Source organism: Pogoniulus pusillus, chromosome 5 (genome assembly GCF_015220805.1).
Source record: "Pogoniulus pusillus isolate bPogPus1 chromosome 5, bPogPus1.pri, whole genome shotgun sequence".
Taxonomy (NCBI): Eukaryota; Metazoa; Chordata; class Aves; order Piciformes; family Lybiidae; genus Pogoniulus; species Pogoniulus pusillus.
In genome coordinates, this window is record NC_087268.1 from 20,700,798 (window position 1) to 20,719,372 (window position 18,575).

At 46.4% G+C, this 18,575-nt stretch overlaps 1 protein-coding gene across 8 annotated transcripts in view; it reads left to right on the forward strand.

Moving 5' to 3' along the window:
- The window catches only part of PHC1 (polyhomeotic homolog 1), a 31,671-nt gene extending 13,867 nt beyond the window's left edge, over positions 1-17,804 (forward strand). For 6 of the 8 annotated variants that reach the window (XM_064143450.1, XM_064143455.1, XM_064143456.1 and 3 more), the window contains 7 exons: positions 12,118-12,265; positions 12,375-12,583; positions 13,148-13,262; positions 14,582-14,690; positions 15,269-15,419; positions 15,990-16,221; positions 16,549-17,804. In XM_064143450.1, the coding sequence (XP_063999520.1) occupies positions 12,118-12,265; positions 12,375-12,583; positions 13,148-13,262; positions 14,582-14,690; positions 15,269-15,419; positions 15,990-16,221; positions 16,549-16,703 (1,119 nt within the window). In that variant the 3' untranslated portion in view covers positions 16,704-17,804. The other 2 variants (XM_064143457.1, XM_064143458.1) reach the window with 2 other exon arrangements.
- The last annotated feature ends 771 nt before the right edge of the window (positions 17,805-18,575 follow it).

Genomic DNA, 18,575 nt, shown 5'->3' on the forward strand with positions numbered 1-18,575 from the left:
CCCACAGCTTGCAGTTCTTTCCAGACTGGTGTAGTTTCCTCAGTGAATGGGATGGAGCAAGACTCTTGGCACTCACAGGGCTCATGCTCATGTATGGTGGGTCCTTCATGGGTTTTATAGGCGCCACAATCATCTGCAAAAGAACTCATGACGTATCTACATTCTTTCTGCCAATGTCAAGTTCTTTTATGGAACACATTGTATTTCACCATTCTTTTGCATAACCCAGTATGTATGACCAGGTCCTACAGCAGAAACCACCCTTTGGACTGATGTAGCCTCCCCTGAAGGGTAGAATACCCAAACAGACTTCCCCAACAAATTCTTTTAATGAATGACAGGAGCCCTGTCACCTTCTACCTTTTGTAACACATCTGAGTGAGCTGGACCTACTTGGTTGGTAGAACCTCTACTGTTCACTACCCGGGTAGCTTGGGTTCTCCCAATTCTTTGAGGTTCCTCCCCCCATTGCCTTTAAAGTTGTTTTTAGCAAGCCATTGTAGTGTTCAATTTTGCCTGAGGCGGGTGCATAATAGGGGATGTGATAAATCCACTCAATGCTGTGCTCTTTGGCCCAAGTTTTCATGAGATTATTTTTTAAGTGGGTGCCATTATCCGATTCAGTTCTCTCTGGAGCGCCATGTCGCCACAGGATTTGTCTTTCCAAGCCCAAAATGGTGTTACGTGCAGTAGCACGGGAAACTGGATAGGTTTCCAGCCATCCGGTGCTTGCTTCTACCATGGTCAGCACATACTGCTTTCCAGTCCGAGAACGAGGCAGAGTGATGTAATCAATCTGCCACACTTCACCATATTTGTACTCTGCCCATCGCTCATCGTACCACAAGGGCTTCAGATCCTTGTCTTGTTTAATAGCAGCACAAATATCACAGTCATGTATAACTTGTGTTATAGCATCCATGGAGATGTTGATTGCTCTATCCCGTGCCCATTGGTAGGTAGCATCTCTGCCTTGATGTCCTGAGGAATCATGGGCCCACCGGGCTAAGAACAGTTCATCTTGGTGTTCCCAGTCTAAATCCAAGTTACAATTTACATTGGTTTGAAACACCTTGGCAGCCAAATCTGCCTGATGGTTGTGCTGATGTTCCTTAGTAGCTTTACTCTTGGGCATGTGAGTGCCTATGTGTCGTATTCTTACAGGGATTTTCTCTAGACAGGTAGCAATGTCCTGCCATAAGTCAGCAGCCCAAATTGGCTTCCCTTTCCATTGCCAATTATTTCTTTTCTGGTCCTTTAGCCAACCCTATAAGGCATTGGCCACCATCCACGAATTGGTATAGAGGTAAAGCTTGGGCCAATTCTCATGCTCAGCCACATCAAGAGCAAGTTGGATAGCTTCTACCTCTGCAAACTGGCTTGACTCACCTTCTCCAGCTTTTGCTTCAGTCATTGCTCGTATAGGGCTCCAAACTGCAGCTTTCTATTTTCGCTTGTTTCCAACAAGGTGACAGGAACCATCAGTAAATAGAGCATAGTTCCTTTCTTCTTTAGACAAATCACTGTAAGGAGGAGCTTACTCAGCCCGATTTATTAGCTCCTCTGGAGGATTTATACAGTTTGTGTCTTCTGGCCAGTTGGTGATCATCTTTACTATGCCAGGTCATTCAAAACTCCCCATGCGTGCTCGCTGTATCATGACAGCCATCCACTTAGATCAGGTAACATTGGCTGCGTGATGTAGCAATGACTCCTTCCCTTTAAACATCCAGTTCAAAACTGGTAATCTGGGAGCCAAGAGAAGCTGAATATCTGTTCCAATTATTTCAAATGCAGCTTTTACTCCTTCATAAGCAGCAAGGATCTCTTTCTCTGTTGACATATAGTTTGCTTCTGACCCTCTATATCCTCTACTCAAGAAACCATGTGGTTGGCCACGTGTTTCTCCTGTTTTTTTTTGCCAGTAGGCACCAGGTTGGATCATTATCACTTGCAGCCGTATACAGAATGTTCTTAATGTCTGAACCAGTTCGAATAGGTCCCAAACCCATTGCATGAACTACTTCCTGCTTTATCTGATCAAAGGCTGCTTGTTGTTCAGGTCCCCACCTAAAGTTGTTCCTCTTTCAAGTCACATTATACAAAGGTTTTACAATTTGACTGTATGCAGGGATGTGCAGCCGCCAAAGTCCTAAGAAAGATAACATATCCTTCTTATTTGTGGGATTTGCCATGGCAGAAACTTTATCATATCCATTGGAATGTGGCAGCGACCAACTTGCCAATGAATTCCCAGGAACTGGATCTCTCTAGCAGGTCCTTTCACCTTGTCTTGCTTTATGGCGAAACCTGCCTTCAGCAGAATGTCAATTATTTTGTTGCTTTTCTCAAAAACTTCTTGTGCTGTAGTCCCCCAGACAATGATGTCATCAATGAACTGCAGATGCTCTGGAGCTCCACCTTTCTCCAGTGCATCATGGATCACTGCATGACAGATCATTGAGCTGTGCTTCCACCCCTGGGGCAAATGGTTAAATGTATACTGAATCCCCCTCCAGGTGAAAGCAAATTGAGGCTTGCGTTCCTCTGCTATTGGAATAGAGAAGAAAGCATTAACAACATCTATGGTTGCATACCATTTGGCCTCCTTGGATTCCAGCTCTTACTGGAGTTCTAACATCTCTGGCACAGCAGAACTCATGGGCGGAGTCACTTCAGGCCATGGAAGTCAACTCTCAGTTGCCATTCTCCATTTGCCTTTTGCACAGGCCATATTGGACTGCTGAAAGGTGAATTTTTTTTTAATGACCTCCTGGCGCTCCAGACAATGAATCAGATCATGTATGGGCACTAAAAAGTCACAGTTCTATATTGCCTATGATGTACAGTTTGAGTGGCATTTGGCAACTTCACATCCTCTATATTATGCTGTCCAAGAACTGCAGACTCATCTCAGAGCTCAGGCCTAGCAGACAACTTCAGTCTGTCTCCAGCAGCTTCTATAGTTGTTATTCCAAAGGTCCATTTAAAACCTTTGGGATCCTTGAAGTGCCCTTCTCTCAGAAAGTCAACTCCCAAAATGCAAGGTGCATTTGGACCCATTACAATGGCATGCCTTCATCAATCACTCCCAGTCAAACTTGTCTCTGTCTCCAACCTTGTCAATTCTTGAGATCCTCCTGTGATTCCAGAAATAGTGATAGACTCCATTCCTTTACAATTTGAAGGCATCAATGTACATTGAGCACCTGTGTCCACTAGAGCCCTATATTTCTGAAATTTCAAGGTACCAGGCCATCTAATATATACGTTCCACTATATTCTATTCTATTATCTTCCTGTTTCCTGGCCTCCGCCTGGTAAGAGGCAGGGTCCCCTAGTGTTGACCATTACAAGAACAGTTAGAATCATAGAATCAACCAGGTTGGAAGAGACCTCCAAGATCATCCAGTCCAACCTATCACCCAGCCCTATCCAGTCAACCAGACCATGGCACTAAGTGCCTCATCCAGTCTTTTCTTGAAAACCTTCAGGGACGGCGCCTCCACCACCTCCCTGGGCAGCCCATTCCAGTGGGAAATCACTCTCTCTGTGAAGAACTTCCTCCTAACATCCGACCTATACTTTCCCCTGGCACAACTTGAGACTGTGTCTCCTTGTTCTATTGGTAGTTGCCTGGGAGAAGAGGCCACCCCCCACCTGGCTACAGTGTCCCTTCAGGTAGTTGTAGACAGCAATGAGGTCACCCCTGAGCCTCCTCTTCTCTAGGCTAAACAACCCCAGCACCCTCAGCCTCTCCTCACAGGGCTGTGCTCCAGGCTCCTCATCAGCTTTGTCGCCCTTCTCTGGACATGTTCCAGCACCTCAACATCTCTCTTGAATTGGGGGGCCCAGAGCTGGACACAGCGCTCAAGGTGTGGCCTGACCAGTGTTGAGTACAGGGGCAGAAGAACCTCCTTTGTCCTACCGGCCACACTGTTCCTGATGCAGGCCAGGATGCCATTGGCTCTCTTGGCCACCTGGGCACACTGCTGGCTCATCTTCAACCTGCTATCTATCAGTACCCCCAGGTCCCTTTCTTCCTGGCTGCTCTCCAGCCACTCTGTCTCCTGTCTGTAGTGCCGCTTGGGGTTGTTGTGGCCAAACTGTAGAACTCTGTACTTGACCTTGTTAAATCTCATCCCATTGGCCTCTGCCCACCTATCCAGCCTGTCTAGGTCCCTCTGCAGGGCTCTCCTACCTTCCAACAGATCAACACCTGCTCCTAGCTTGGTGTCATCTGCAAACTTACTGATGCTGGACTCAATCCCCTCCTCCAGATCACCAATAAACAGGACTGGGCCCAGCACTGATCCTTGGGGAACACCACTAGTGACAGCTGCCAACTGGATGTGGCACCATTCACAACCACTCTCTGGGCTCTGCCATCCAGCCAGTTCTTGATCCAGCACAGAGTGAATCTGTTCAAACCATGAGCTGCCAGCTTGACTAGGAGCTTCTTGTGGCAGACAGTGTCAAAGGCTTTGCTGAAATCCAGGTAGAGTACATCCACAGCCTTCTCCACATTCACCAGGCAGCTAACCTGATCATAAAAGGAGATCAGGTTGGTGAGACAGGACCTGCCCTTCCTAAACCCATGCTGGCTGGGCCTGATCCCTTGACCATCCTTTAGGTGCTTTGTGATGGCACTCAAGATGACCTGTTCCATGACCTTGCCTGGCACTGAGGTCAGGCTGACAGCTCTGTAGTTTTCTAGCTCCTCCTTACGACCCTTCTTGTGGATGGGTATCACATTGGCCAGCTTCCAGTCTTCAGGAATCTCTCCAGTGAGCCAGGACTGCTGATAAATGGTGGAGAGTGGCTTGGCCAGTTCAGCTGCCAGCTCTCTCAGCACCGTAGGATGGATCCCATCTGGTCCCATGGACTTGTGAGGATCCAAGTGTCTCAGCAGGTCCCTTGCTTCTTCCTCATGGATTAGAAGGGGACTATGCTGGTCCCTGCCTCCATCCTCCATTTCAGGATTCCAGCTGTCCTGGAGACAACCTGTCCCACTATTGAAGATTGAGGCGAAGAAGGTGTTAAGCACCTCTGCCTTTTCCTCATCCTTTGTCACTATATTCCCCTCTCTATGTAATAAGGACTGGAGGTTGTCCTTGCCCCTTCTCTTGCCATTCATATATTGAAAGAAACATTTTTTATTTTCCTTGACAGCCGTGGCCAGCCTAAGCTCCAAATGGGCTTTTGCCTCTCTAATTTTTTTTCTACAAGACCTAGCAACTTCCTTAAACTTTTCCTGGGACACCTCCCCTCTGTTCCAAAGGCAATATACTCTCTTTTTAATCTTTAATTCCTGTCTTGGGTTCTAATTTAAATTCCCAGAGACTCTAATAAATTTGATAGAACCAATAACAATTTGTGGAATGCCCTCCCCTCTTCCCCCTCCTTTCCCAAAGAGAGGGATTAGATATAGGGAGAGAGAGAGGTAAGCACACCCAAATAAATCAATCTCACTCGATTTGGAAGTTAAAAGGAAAAAGTTTAACAATAACTTAGAAGGGTATCTGAGTGAAGGGAAAAAATAGCAAAATACGAAATGTATAAACACAACCCGAGTTGTGTGATGGTGGCTTTGTCTGCCTCGTGTCTGCCACGTGGTAAGGCAGCTGGTAATGGTGATATGCAGGGAGAGATGTGCAGTGAGAGAGAGAGAGAGAGAACAGGAAGTCTCCCTCTTTTTATAGGACAGGAAGTGGGGGGGAGTGGGCTAGCCATCACCTGGTGGTGTGACCCACCCCTGTGGAGGGGACAAGACCCCTAGGGTCAGGTTCAGGGTTACTCCCCCTGGCAGCTCCCTGCCCATTCAGTCTGGCTGCCTCCCTTGTCGGCTCATCTTCCGGCACAATGGCACAGCCTGCTCCGGTGCCTTTGGGAGTTCTTTCTTGAAGTAGGTCCAACCTTGCTGCACCTCTTTATTTTCAAGGGCTCTTTCTCAAGGAACTTTCTGACTTAGTTCCTTAAATAGGCTGAAGTCTGCCCTTTGGAAGTCCAGTGTGGAGGTTCTGTTGATGCCCCTCCTGGTTTCTCCATGTATTGAAAACTCTATAATTTCATGGTCACTGGACCCCAGGCAGCCTCCAACCACCACATCCCCTACCAGCCCCTCTCTGTTTGTGAGCAGCAGGTCAAGCAGGGCTGCCCCCCTAGTAGGCTCATGTAACAGCTGGGATAAGAAGTTCTCCCACACACTCTAGAAACCATCTAGACTGCCTCTTCTCTGCAGTGTTTAAGTCCCAGCAGATGTCTGGTAGGTTAAAGTTGTCCACCAGAACAAGGGCAGGTGATCTTGAGGCAGCCTCCAGTTGATTAAAGAGTATTAAATCAACCTCTTCTTCTTGATTGGGTGGTCTGTAACAGACTCCAACCAGGATATCGGTCTTGTTGGCCTTCCCCTTAATTCTCACCCATAAAGACTCAACTTGATCATCCTTGATTTCTACCCCCATGACATCCAAAGCATTCCTAATACAGAGCCACTCCTTCACCTCTTCTCCCTTGCCTGTCTCTCCTGACGAGTCTGTAGACATTGATTACAGCACTCCAATCATGTGAGTCATCCCACCACGTTTCAGTGATGACGACAATATCATAGCTTTCCTCCAGCACCAAGACTTCCAGCTCCTCTTGTTTGTGACCCATATGGCATGCATTAGTGTACATGCACTTCAGCTGGGCTGCTGGTTTTACCCCTATCTCTAGCCTACCATCCTCAATTTCCTTTGATTTATCTCTAGTGCTGTCATGTTTAACCCCCTCCGCCTTCCACTCTAGTTTAAAGCCCTCTCAACAAGCCCAGCCAGCTCATGTGCCAGGGTCCTTCTCCCTCTCTGCGTCAGTTGTATCCCATCTGTTGCTTGCAGACCTGTGGCAATATAAAGTTCCCCAATATCAAAGAATCCGGAGTTTTGTTGAAGGCACCAGCCTCTGAGCCACTTGTTAATCAAGTGTGCTTTCCTATTCCTCTCTACATTCCAACCTGTGACTAAGGGTAAAGATGAAAAGACTACCTGTGCCCCTGCTCCCTCAACTGCTTTTCCCAGTGCCTTAAAGTCCCTTTTGATAGCTTTTAGCCCTCTGTTATCAACCTCATCATTCCCTGCCTGTATAACTAATAACGGATAGTAATCAGAGGGCAGTTGGCACAGTGTTTAATGGTATTAGCTGAATCATTGCCAGAACTGTCTGAGTCGTGTGGGGAAACCAAGGCAACTACTTTTTTAGTCTTCTCACTCTGCAACTCTCTCTTTTTAGGAGAAATGAGGTAGGTTTCCCATCCCACTTATCCATGTTTTCACCAAATTGGTCAGAAAAGATTACCCAAAGAGACCCATGTGACTGTTGTTTATTTCTGAGTGAGTTAGTTTGAATTTGTCTTCTGGGACGATGCCTATCTCTGATGGCCAAGACATGTACCCACTCTGATGGGTCCTCTGTCACATAATCTCCATAGATTAGCTCTCTTCTGGCGGTCTCTGCAAGCACTGAACCCCTGTCCAACTGTATTCCAGTGTGAAGGTCTCCAGGGTAAATCATCTCTGTTGGGGTACTGCAGTACCCACAGCTGTCAATATGCATGACCAGAGGTTAGAATTGCTGCCGAGATGTCGTAAGTGCTTATCTATGCCGTTGTCTCTCCAGAAAACTCCCAACTGCCTCACTGTCTGAGGGTTTATTTCTCTGGTGTCCATGCCTCCATCCCAGCATCTGTTCAGCCAACTCATCAGCAGTTCTCACTCTTTCCGGGCATAATCTTGCCTAATATGCCTGACTCTTTTCTTGGCAATGGGGCTCTCTCCTCATCATCGCTATCATCTATCTCCTGAGTATATTTTCCTTTAGCTCTAGCCTTTCCATTCCTTTTACCCACAAGGGTACTAGCTTTCACACCAGCTGATGTACCCTCTCCTGGATCCTCCTCCCTTTGCTTTATGAGTTGAGCAGACTTCTGAGCTCTTCAACTGCAGCAAAAGGGTTCCTGACATTACCCTCGTTGGGATTACCCTGCTCTGGTTTATCCCCATCGTCATCTGAGCTATCTTGACCCCCAGTGCTAGCTGCTATTTTTCTCCTGGGTTTAATTGGAGCAAGGGAGATCTTAACTCTTAACTCATTTGAATCTTCCTGCTCACTACCATCTGTCTGAACTTCTTTGCCTAAAGTAAACCCTGTCTTACTCTGGGAGGTGCCTTCCATTGAGTCATTTAAATTTTGTTTGTCTGTCTTGCTCTGTTCTTCACGTGGTGGTGGAACTGGGACTGAGGCAAAAGGACCCTTTCCCACAGCAGCCGGCTCAGCAGAGACAAGTGGGGCCGAGGCAGGAGCAGCGGAATTAGCAGGCTTGATGGCATTAGTGTGCTCACTCTCCGAGGACCCTGCCGCCTCCCCTGGTGCTGTTTCTGGTCCCCTGGTTGCAGGCAGAAGAACCTTTACCTCAGCAGCCCCTCTCATGGCAGAGGCTCCAGTGTCAGCGACTCTCCTACAGATCAAAACGTTCGAGCTGCATTTTCCACAAACAAGTTCTTCAACTTTATCCATCCGAGGGACTTTGCCATAGCCCACACCGTCTGCAGCCAGATCCGGCACTGCCGCCGCAGCCCTTTGTGACTGCACTCCCACAGGGAATCCATTGCTTCTACCCTTACTTTCCTCCCTTCTATTCGTAACGAACGGGAACCAGATAGTTTCCTGACTCCATGCTTCAGGGTCAGTGGGGTGCAGGCCATGACCAACTATTTTTTCTTCTTCCAGAGGTCCCGAGGCAGGACGTTTTGCTGCTCTGCGAGCAATCCGTCTGCCTGGTGCCGTGGCCTTCCCTCCCCTGCTTCGGTTGCAGACTGTGTCTTTAACCCCTAACTCCCTGCTACTACCTCCGGAAAAATTATAAACCTCACTTACAGTGAATTTATTCCTGCATCTCCCTTGTCTCCAAACTACAATCAGACCTACAATAGCAGCCAGAAACATCAAGTTCAAGCATACTAGGCAAGCCACTGGGTAACTCAGCTCTCCCAAATAACTCCTAGTCTCTGACACCAGCATAACATATGGCATACCCTCAGCTACATTTCCTGAACCCTAAAACATCCATAACAAAATCTTTAACCTTTGCTAACACAGCTCTTACCGAGCTCCAGACCATCTTAGCAAAGAAAGGATGCACCTGGTAATGCACCATATTGGTAAAACACTGCTGAACTGATAAAGTAAAAATTGAAGCAATAATGGGCCAAAATATACCAAACAAATTATTTTTTCCTTGACTTCCATATGCTAATTATCAATCAAAAGAAAAAAACAAACCAAGATCATGCCCCACTGTTGCGGGTGGGGTATTCTGCGACCTACACCGATTAGGCGGAGGGAAGAAATTAATTAACACAAGAGGATGTTTATAAAAATAGATATATTTATTAACTTCCAATATTTCAACTCTCACCACCCCCAACCACTGAACTTTAATATTAAATTGTTCTTTACACAGTTATGAAGACATTATGGGAATATATATCTACAGAAACTTATTAATAACCAGCAAACTTTGAAACTATTAACAGAGAGAGAGTTTTCCCCACGGCTTAATGCCACTTGGGGTCTTAACACTGTAATCTGCTTTATGGCAGAGGTAGCAGAAATTACAGAGGCATTCAAGTATTTACTCACAATTCGGATTAATAAGAAATCATCCTCCAGAGCTATGTCACAGCCTATTGCAAGTGTCCAATTCTTCAGAGTCTCTGCCTGTGGGCTTTGAGGCTGGAATCCTCCAGCGTCAGGGGAATTAAGAGTCTCTGACCTTGTGTGGCTGGATCCTGCTGGCTGCTCTCTCCAGGGATATGCAGGCAGGATCTCAGGTGCAGAGGCAGGATTCCGTGCAGTCTGAGCACAGGTCTAACGCTGGCTCCTCAGGCTGAATGCAGACAAGTGGGTCTGCTCCTGGCAACCCGTGGCAATGGCGCACACCAGGCAATCATATAAAGGCAGGCATAAAGCTGCAAGCAAGTGCGCAGGCAGGCAAGCAAGCATGTGGCAGAGCAGCAAGTAATGTGGGGAAGGCTGCACGTGAGTCTGTGCACCCCTATTTATTAAATGTGGGCTGAGAGTCAATGATCTCATTGGCCCCTAGAATGACCAATCAGGTTGGCAGCCAGCCAAACCTTACCATACTAGGTAAAACCTACAGGCCTGGACTCCAAATATGGGAATCACGTGGGCCCAGCACCAGGCAGGCACGAGATGGGCGTGTGGGGACTTACACTATCAGGTGTCCTGGGCAACTGACTTTATGGCCCCGGTCTGTTGTGCCCCTTAGTGCTCATTTACCCCTGGTGCAGGCAGAGAAACATTTCCAGGCAGAGGAGGCATAAATAAGCCTGCTTTTGGTCCTACAGGCCCCTGTGTTTGGAAAAGCGCCAAAATTAATGTCCTGGGTTAAGGTGGATCCCTCTTCCGGTAGAATAAACTCACCACAACATGGATTTTTTTTTTTAAATTATTTTTTAAAGTCAGGGAAAGATGAGGTTGTATTTCTTATAGTGTAAGTATGACAGTATAAAGAAAGATAAACTACTAGAAAAAAAATAGAATAACTTAAGCGAGATGGGGAAGGGGTGAAGTGGCAGTGAAACAGCAGAAGCAGCAAAGGGAAAGAACAAGCTGTGCTTCCAGACATAAAGCTCTTGATGCTCCAATGAAATTATATTAACTTACCCATTGTTGCCATTATATGGCTTATCCGTGGAGTGTGCACCTCTCCCCTATGTCTGAGCTAAAAAATCAGCTGAAATGGCCACAACCTCCTGCCAGGAGCCCACTCCCATGTGGGCTGGTTCTCCAGGGTGGTCAGTGATTCATTCAGAGAATACCCACCTGCATTGGTGTGGGGTCTTCCATGGGCTGCAGGTGGATACCTGCTCCACTGTTAACCACCATGGACTGGCGGGGCACAACCTGTATTACCATGGTCTTCACCACAGGCTGCAGGGGAAACTCTGCTTGGGCACCTGGAGCATGTCTTCCTCATTCACTGACTTAAGTGTCTGCAGGGTTTTTTCTGTTAGACAATCTCATGGCTGCTGTTGCACAGTATTTTTTTTCCCTTTCTTAATTGTTATTACAGGGGTGCTACCACTGTCACCAATGGCCTCAGCTTTGTCCAGCAGCAAGTCTGTCTTGTAGCCAACTGAAACTGCCTCTATTGGACATGCTGAACATGAACCAGCAGTGTGCCTGGGTGGCCAAGAAGGCCAATGGCATCTTGGACTGGATCAGGAATAGTGTGGCCAGCAGGACCAGGGAATTTGTAGGGTTTATGTGGAAAGGTTGTGGTAGCAAGGTGGTCTGCAAGGGTGATGAATCACTGCCCAGCCTGTGTTTGTGCTTGGGATTGCCCCGACTGAGATGCAGGACCTTGCACTTGGTCTTGTTGAACCTCATGAGGTTGGCTTATGCCCGCCTCTCTAGCCTGTCCAGGTCCCTCTGGATGGCATCCCTTCCCTCCAGCCTGCCTGCTGCACTGCACAGCTTGGTGTCATCAGCAAACATGCGGAGGCTGCACTCAGTGCCACTGTCCATGGCACCCGCAATCCTTAGCCAGTTGATGAGACTGTCTCCAAACTCTAACTGCTGCTTCAGGATGATGTCATAATTTGTTTGAATTCTAGAGGGAGTATGAGAATTCTGCTTTCCTCCAACATTTGTTTTGTACTATTTTGACTGGCCTTCATTGATTGATTTAGCCAAAAGGCTCTTTGGAAACTGATGGATTGACTGCCATTCTGTTTGTTTCTTCCTGGAATAGTCTTTTGAGATTCACATAACATCTTCGTATTATCTTAGTGTATCAAAATTTACTGCGACACCAGCTCCTAGGCATAGTGGTGTGGTAATGAGTCTAATAAAGTTTTGCTCCCTGCTAGGTAAATACCCCAAAGTAGAGGTATGTGCTGTGTACCTACTGCTAGAGATATCTCTGAAAGAAATTGGGCTGGAAATGAAGTATGATGGAGCAGGATGCATCTTCCTTTTGTCTTTGATTGGTTTTGTTCCTTTCCCTAGAACTTCTCTCTCTCTCTTCTTACTTTTTCCTTTCTGTTTGCACAGGGTAAGTCTCAGAGCTTAGGGGTAAAGCGCAAGGCAGAGTCAGAGGAGGAGAAGGAGGAGTCCCCCAGTGTCACCACAGTCCTGCCTGCCAGGTCCTCGCCTATAACAGACAGCCCCAAAAACATGGAGGAGAAGAGCAGCCTTGGAGGTGAGGTACAAAGGAGAGCTCTGCCTGTGTATGCTAATGATCTGATCTTGGTTTTCATTTCAAGCAGATGGATCAAAAGTAACCAACTCCTGTGCTTCTAACTCTGCAGATAAATCTGATCCTGCTGCTATTGCAACCCCAAATACTGCCTCAAGTGAAGGAGCAGCAGCCACGCCCACCACTGCTCCTGCTCCAAACCTGGTGATGGTGTCACGTCAGATGGGAGATTCCAAACCTCCACAAGCCATTGTGAAGCCCCAGATCCTCACACACATCATTGAAGGCTTTGTCATCCAGGAAGGAGCAGAGCCTTTTCCAGTAGGGATTCTCTGCTGTGGGGAAAGGACATGTAGCATTGTCTTGGGATGAGGGTGGGCTTCCATTTTTGGACAGGATTTTCTTTTCCCATATTCCAATTCTGCAGTCTTATCCCGAGGAATGGGAAGGAGTTGTTGTACAAGAAGCAAGATATTAAGTGGTGGTATTAAAGAGAATTAGTTGGAAAGGAGTAAAACAAGTGTAATGGGAATTGTTTTCTCCAGTAGTCTTGAAAGCAATTGTTTATGCAGGACTTGTAAGGTTCTTTTCTCTTGTTTTTAGTGAAGTGCACTGCAGTTTGAACAGTGAGCAGGTAAAGTGAAAGCAAATAAGGGGAAATGCAGTTACATGGAATTGTAGGCTATCCAAAGACAGATAGTACTTTGATCTTTGAATGAGCCACCAAGCCTGTAAGTCAGGAAGGAGTAATAACTTTATTCAGCAGCTCTCCTTCCCTAGTAGTCAGAGGGATTATTCTGAGCTGTAGTAAGGTGTGAGCTGGACAGGTGGTGCTGGACACAGAGTCCTTCACTGATGAGTTCAATTCTTTATCTTCCTGTCCAGGTGGGTTGCTCCCAGTTGCTGAAAGAATCTGAGAAACCACTGCATGGAGAAGCTCTTTCAGGTCAGAGTGAAAACCTCTCCAGCAATTCTCCAGGAGGGGACAGTGCTTCTATGGGTGAGTTGCAGCACGAGGAGGCCTAACTATTGTTACTGAAAGCTTTTGATGTCTCCTACTGTATTAATAAACTTTATACCTATAAATATACCATGTATATTTTCCTCCCTTCCTGCTAACTCTTTAGAGACTCAAACTAGAGATCTTGAATTTCCTTTTCTTGAGTACCAGCAGACAATACTTTCTTGTAGTTATGATCTAACATACTCTGTTTGACAAGGCTAAATGCTGGGTCTTGTACTTGTGTCACTGCAACCCCATGCAATGCTTCAGGCTTGGGTCAGAGTGATTAGAAAGCTGCCCAGCAGAAAAAGACCTGGGGGTGTTGATCGACAGCCAGCTGAACATGAGCCAGGGTGTGCCCAGGTGGCCAAGAAGGCCTACAGCATCCTGGCCTGTATTAGGAATAGTGTAACCAGCAGGACCAGGGACTGTCCCCCACTACTCAGCACTGGTAAAGACACACCTTGAGTACTGGGTCCTCCCTACATGAAAGACATTCTGGAGCATGTCCAGAGAAGGGTGATAAAGCTGGTGAAGGGTCTGGAGAACAGATCTTGTGAGGAGCATATGAGGTAACTGGGGTTGTTTAGTTTGGACAAAAGCAGGCTGAGTGGAGACCTTTTCACTCACTACAATCCACCTGAAAGGAGGTTGTAATGAGGTGGAGATCAGTCTCTTCTGCCTACTAACAAGTGATATCTCAAGAGGAAATGGCTTCAAGTTGCACCAGGGTGGCTTTGGATTGGGTATTAGAAGAAGCTTCTTGACTTAAAGGGTTTTTGAGCTCTGGAACAGAGTTCCCAGTGGAGGTGGTTGAATTCCCATCCCTGAAGGTATTCAAAAGCTGTAGAGATGTGGTGCTGAGGCGCATGGTTTAGCACCACACTTGGTAAGAGGCAGGTAAAGGTAGATTTGTTCATTTAAAAGATATTTTCTAACCAAAATGACTCTGATTCTATGTCAGCAGCAAGCAGAAGAATCTGAACTGTACCTATCTCTAATGACTGAAGGATGTGTGGACATAGCATAGAGTGCAGATTTCCCCCACAGCCTCGTAGGATATGAGAAATCTGCTATTTTTTGCTTGTTCAGCAGAACGGTACTCAAGGAGAAATCAACTGCTCTGTTCACTATCCTGAATCCCTAATTAGTGGAGTTTCTTCCTCTTTTTTTCCCCAAGCTTACTGCTTAGTAGTTAGAGTAATGAATAGTGCTTGGAATCTCTTTGCTTAGAAGAAGAGTGGAGGAATGGGGAATCATTGTGTGTGATCTGCTTCAGTTCAGGTCAACTGGTGTGTATCTCTCTATCTCACTAGAGCTTGATAAGAAGGCAAACTTGTTGAAGTGTGAATACTGCGGGAAGTATGCCCCAGCAACACAGTTCCGTGGCTCCAAGAGATTTTGTTCCATGACCTGTTCTAAAAGGTATTAACAAGACGTAATCTTGCTTTTCTCTGAAACTATGCATGTAACCCTTTGTCAGGCATCATACAGCACAGCATTGTCTCTTCCCTCAGCGTGAATGCTTCTAGGTCTGGAGAGGTGGATGTGGTGTGGAGGGATTCTGACTTGCTCAGAAAATGAGGTGGAATGGGGGAAATTCTGGGGCTCAAACAAACTTCAGTCAAATGTGCATTTAACTCACTAAGCATATATTTGTAGCTGTCTGCTTGCATTGTTAGTAGACAAAGACACAAAGGAGCACTGGGTTAAAAAGCCTGGTGGGAAGGTAGACTAGTCATTGCTGCCTCCAGTTGATAGCATGGTGCTCATTATGGGTTTTTCCCTTAGGGGAATAACTTAATTGACCCTTCAGATGTTAGATCAAGCCTCTGGTGTCCAAATATTGCTTGTGTCAGAAGTCTGGACTGGTTGCTTCCAAGGAGGAGAAGGAATAAACCTGATGGTAAAGAGGACTTTAATCCCCATCTAAAGGAAGCAGTAAGCACTAGTTTTAGGTAGTTGCTGTTTCCTAACTGCTGCTCTGCTTCTGCTTACTCGAGGTACAATGTCAGCTGTAGCCATCAGTTTCGTCTGCAGAGAAAGAAGATGAAGGAGTTCCAGGAAGCTAACTATGCTCGTGTGCGCCGGCGGGGATCGCGACGCAGCAGCTCAGAAATGGCACGAACCAAGATGCAGGGCAAGCGCCACAGGGTAAGGGCATGGTCCTGTCTGCCTCAAGGAAAGTCTCTGTGTAAAAGCTGACACTGCTGGATTGTAACAGTGGATGGAGTCATTCAGGACATGCTGAGCACACACTGATACGGTTGTTACACAAGGCACAGTGAGCAGTTCTAATCACACTTCATCTGCAGAAAGGGGATTCACATTTGTACATGTTCACTCCCATGCGTGCCTTGAAAGTCTCAGGGAATGAGATCAATATGACAGCCTTGGTAAAAAACAATCCACTTTTCCTGCTCTCCACATGACTGATTTGAACCAAGTTATAGGAGAATAGAATGATTTAGAGAATACTGACTTAGGGAAGAGGAATGGACTGGTAGAGGATGGGGAGAGGGAAGAGCAAGGGAGGCAAGAAAAAAGTCTTCCTTTTCTGGTATCAGGGAGCTTATATGTCAGCTTCCCTTGGACCAACAGCTCAAGACTGTTGTCCCAGACTGTTCAGACAACTTTGGCTATTTCCAATTCTTGTTTTGCACCCAGTAATTGTGACTTGCTTATAAACACCTTTTGTTTTCTTTCTTTGCTATGGTCTTGTAGGGGCAGGAAGACTCAAGTCGAGGCTCTGATAACTCCAGCTATGATGAAGCTTTGTCCCCTACGTCTCCAGGACCCTTGTCAGTAAGGGCTGGGCATGGAGAGAGAGACCTGGCAAACTCTAGCATGGCTCCACCTACCCCAGATCTACATGGCATCAACCCAGTCTTCCTGTCCAGCAATCCTAGTCGTTGGAGTGTGGAAGAAGTGTATGAGTTTATTGCATCTCTGCAAGGTGAAATTAAGATCTTCTGCTGTACTTGTGTGATCCGGTAGCATGGGGAAATCTGTTGCCTCTTTCCAGAAAGAGTGGTATCAGTGGTGCCTGGTGCTTCTGTTGTACTTTTGTACACATTTCTGAGGTGGAGTAGGTGATACAGATATGGGGGATTTGTACTTCTCACGTAGCCTGTGTCCTCAGGCATACTATGGAGTGAGGTTGGTCAGATTCCTAGCTTGTTTTCTGTACGTGCCAAAGGCTCAATGAATGGGAATGAAGGGATTGACCAGGACAGGTCTGTTTCTCAGTACTGGTTTGTTGACTTTTTGTTTTGTTTCACAGGATGTCAGGAGATTGCTGAGGAGTTTCGTTCACAGGAAATTGATGGCCAGGCTCTGTTGCTTCTGAAGGAGGAACACCTCATGAGTGCTATGAACATCAAGCTGGGACCAGCTCTTAAGATCTGTGCCAAGATCAATGTCCTCAAAGAGACATAAAAACTCCAAAGCCAGATATCTAGACTTTGCTTTGACCCCAGGATAGAGCATCCTTCTGGGGCAGGGAAGAATGGGACAGTCCCCTGCGGCCTTGCATACCAGAAGCATGAGAAGGTTCTCTGATTTGAATTGCTGTGCAGAAGCCCATGTCTTGGTCTCTTAATGGTGCTACAAGGGGGAGGAAAACTCCCACGTGGGCCTTTGAAAAGATCTTTCCTTCTTAATTTTGAATACAGCTCTCCATGTAACACATTGTTATGGAGACCTCTTTCTGATTTAGCAGACTTCTGAGAGGGAACTGCCTTTGCCCCTTTTTTCACTACAGCAGGTCTGCTAGATCTTCATTTTGAATGTCACTGTGCCAGAACTTGAGGCATAGGAAGAGCCAGTCCCACAGGGACAGTAGGAGCAGCTATGGTTGGAGCATTTAAAAAGGGGAACTAGTAAATTCCAAGTGACAGAGGTGGACAAACAAGAGTTGAGCAAAAGGGCTGCTGCTGTTCCGTTCTTAAATAGGCTGCTCATTAAGTGGGTGTAATAGCCATTCCAGCATGCATACCAAACTTTGAAGGCCCATAGCAATGGGAGCTGCCTTAGCTTTACTGTCTCCTGTAGAGATGCAGAGTGAAGACAAAGTGTTGTGGCAGCTATTCACTCGGATGCTCTTCTCAGAACCGAGCAGAAGAGAATTCATCCTGAGTACTTGCAACAAAGCAATGGGAAAATCAAAGGGGAAGGGATTGTCTTACACGAGGGAACCCTGCAGTGCTAGGTTTCTCACCCTATTGTGCTAAGGGCATAATTTAGAGATCCAAAGCAGTCTCCAAGAGCACCAAGGCTCTTCATAAAATTGGCTGGGGTTTTGGATTTGGGTTGTCTGGGGGTGGGGGGGTGAGTTGGGTTTGATGTTCTTTTATCAGTTTGTGTTTTTGTGTCTGTCTTCATTATTCTCAGGAGAGCTTATGGGACAAAGTTGAAGCTGGCAGGATTGTATTGCCTGCCTCAGGCTCCTTTTTTTATTCTTTTATTGGTGTTATAAAACAAGCATTTCTTTTCCTCAGACAAAACTACAAAATAAAAACACACCCTCTGACAACTGAATACTAATCCTTTAATGCTGTTCCTCCTTTCTAAGGGGTAGAATGATGTTACAGGCTGAGTCTATCCCCTTCAGACCCTCCACGTTTCAATGTAAGGACCAAATATGGAATCCTGCAGTTTTGTTACCAGCTTAGTGAAGGTGGAAACTTGGGCAGGAGTTCCCTTTCAAAAGCACCAAAAAAACCAAACCTGAGATGACATGGAAGAGGTAAGTGCCTTACAGCCACACACCTGAGAAAGTGAGTTTATAAACCATGTATCGGATTTTCTGATTTCTTTAGTTTCACGTGACTATTTCAGTGGAACGTAAAGACTGTTGTGTGTGGAAGGCACCTACTGTTACAGAGGAGCTGTAGTGGCATGGGAGAAGGCCTCACAGCACATGTAGGAGAACAGTAGAGAGCTTCGAAATGGGCTCTTAGACCATGTGAGAAAGAGGAGGCAAAGTGGTCAGGAGGTGAATAAATAGTGGCAGCAGCTTTAGCCTTAACTGTTCTAGTGAATCTCCCTTTAATGACATCCTTGCTCCTGGGAAAGCCTCGAGGCTGCTGAAATGAAAACGGGCCCATGCTTGTGCCCTGATAATGCAATGTGAGGGTGGTTACAGTCTCAGTAGCAATCAGCAGAGGAAGGCTGTCCTTTAAACCATTTTATCCTTAGCAGGCTAGGTGTGATAAAACTTCTGTTTGGCTTGATCCTTAGCAGGGGAGGGTTGTTTAGCTTCTTCTGAGGACCAGATTTTATTCCAGTCAAAGTAGAAAGGCACCTTCA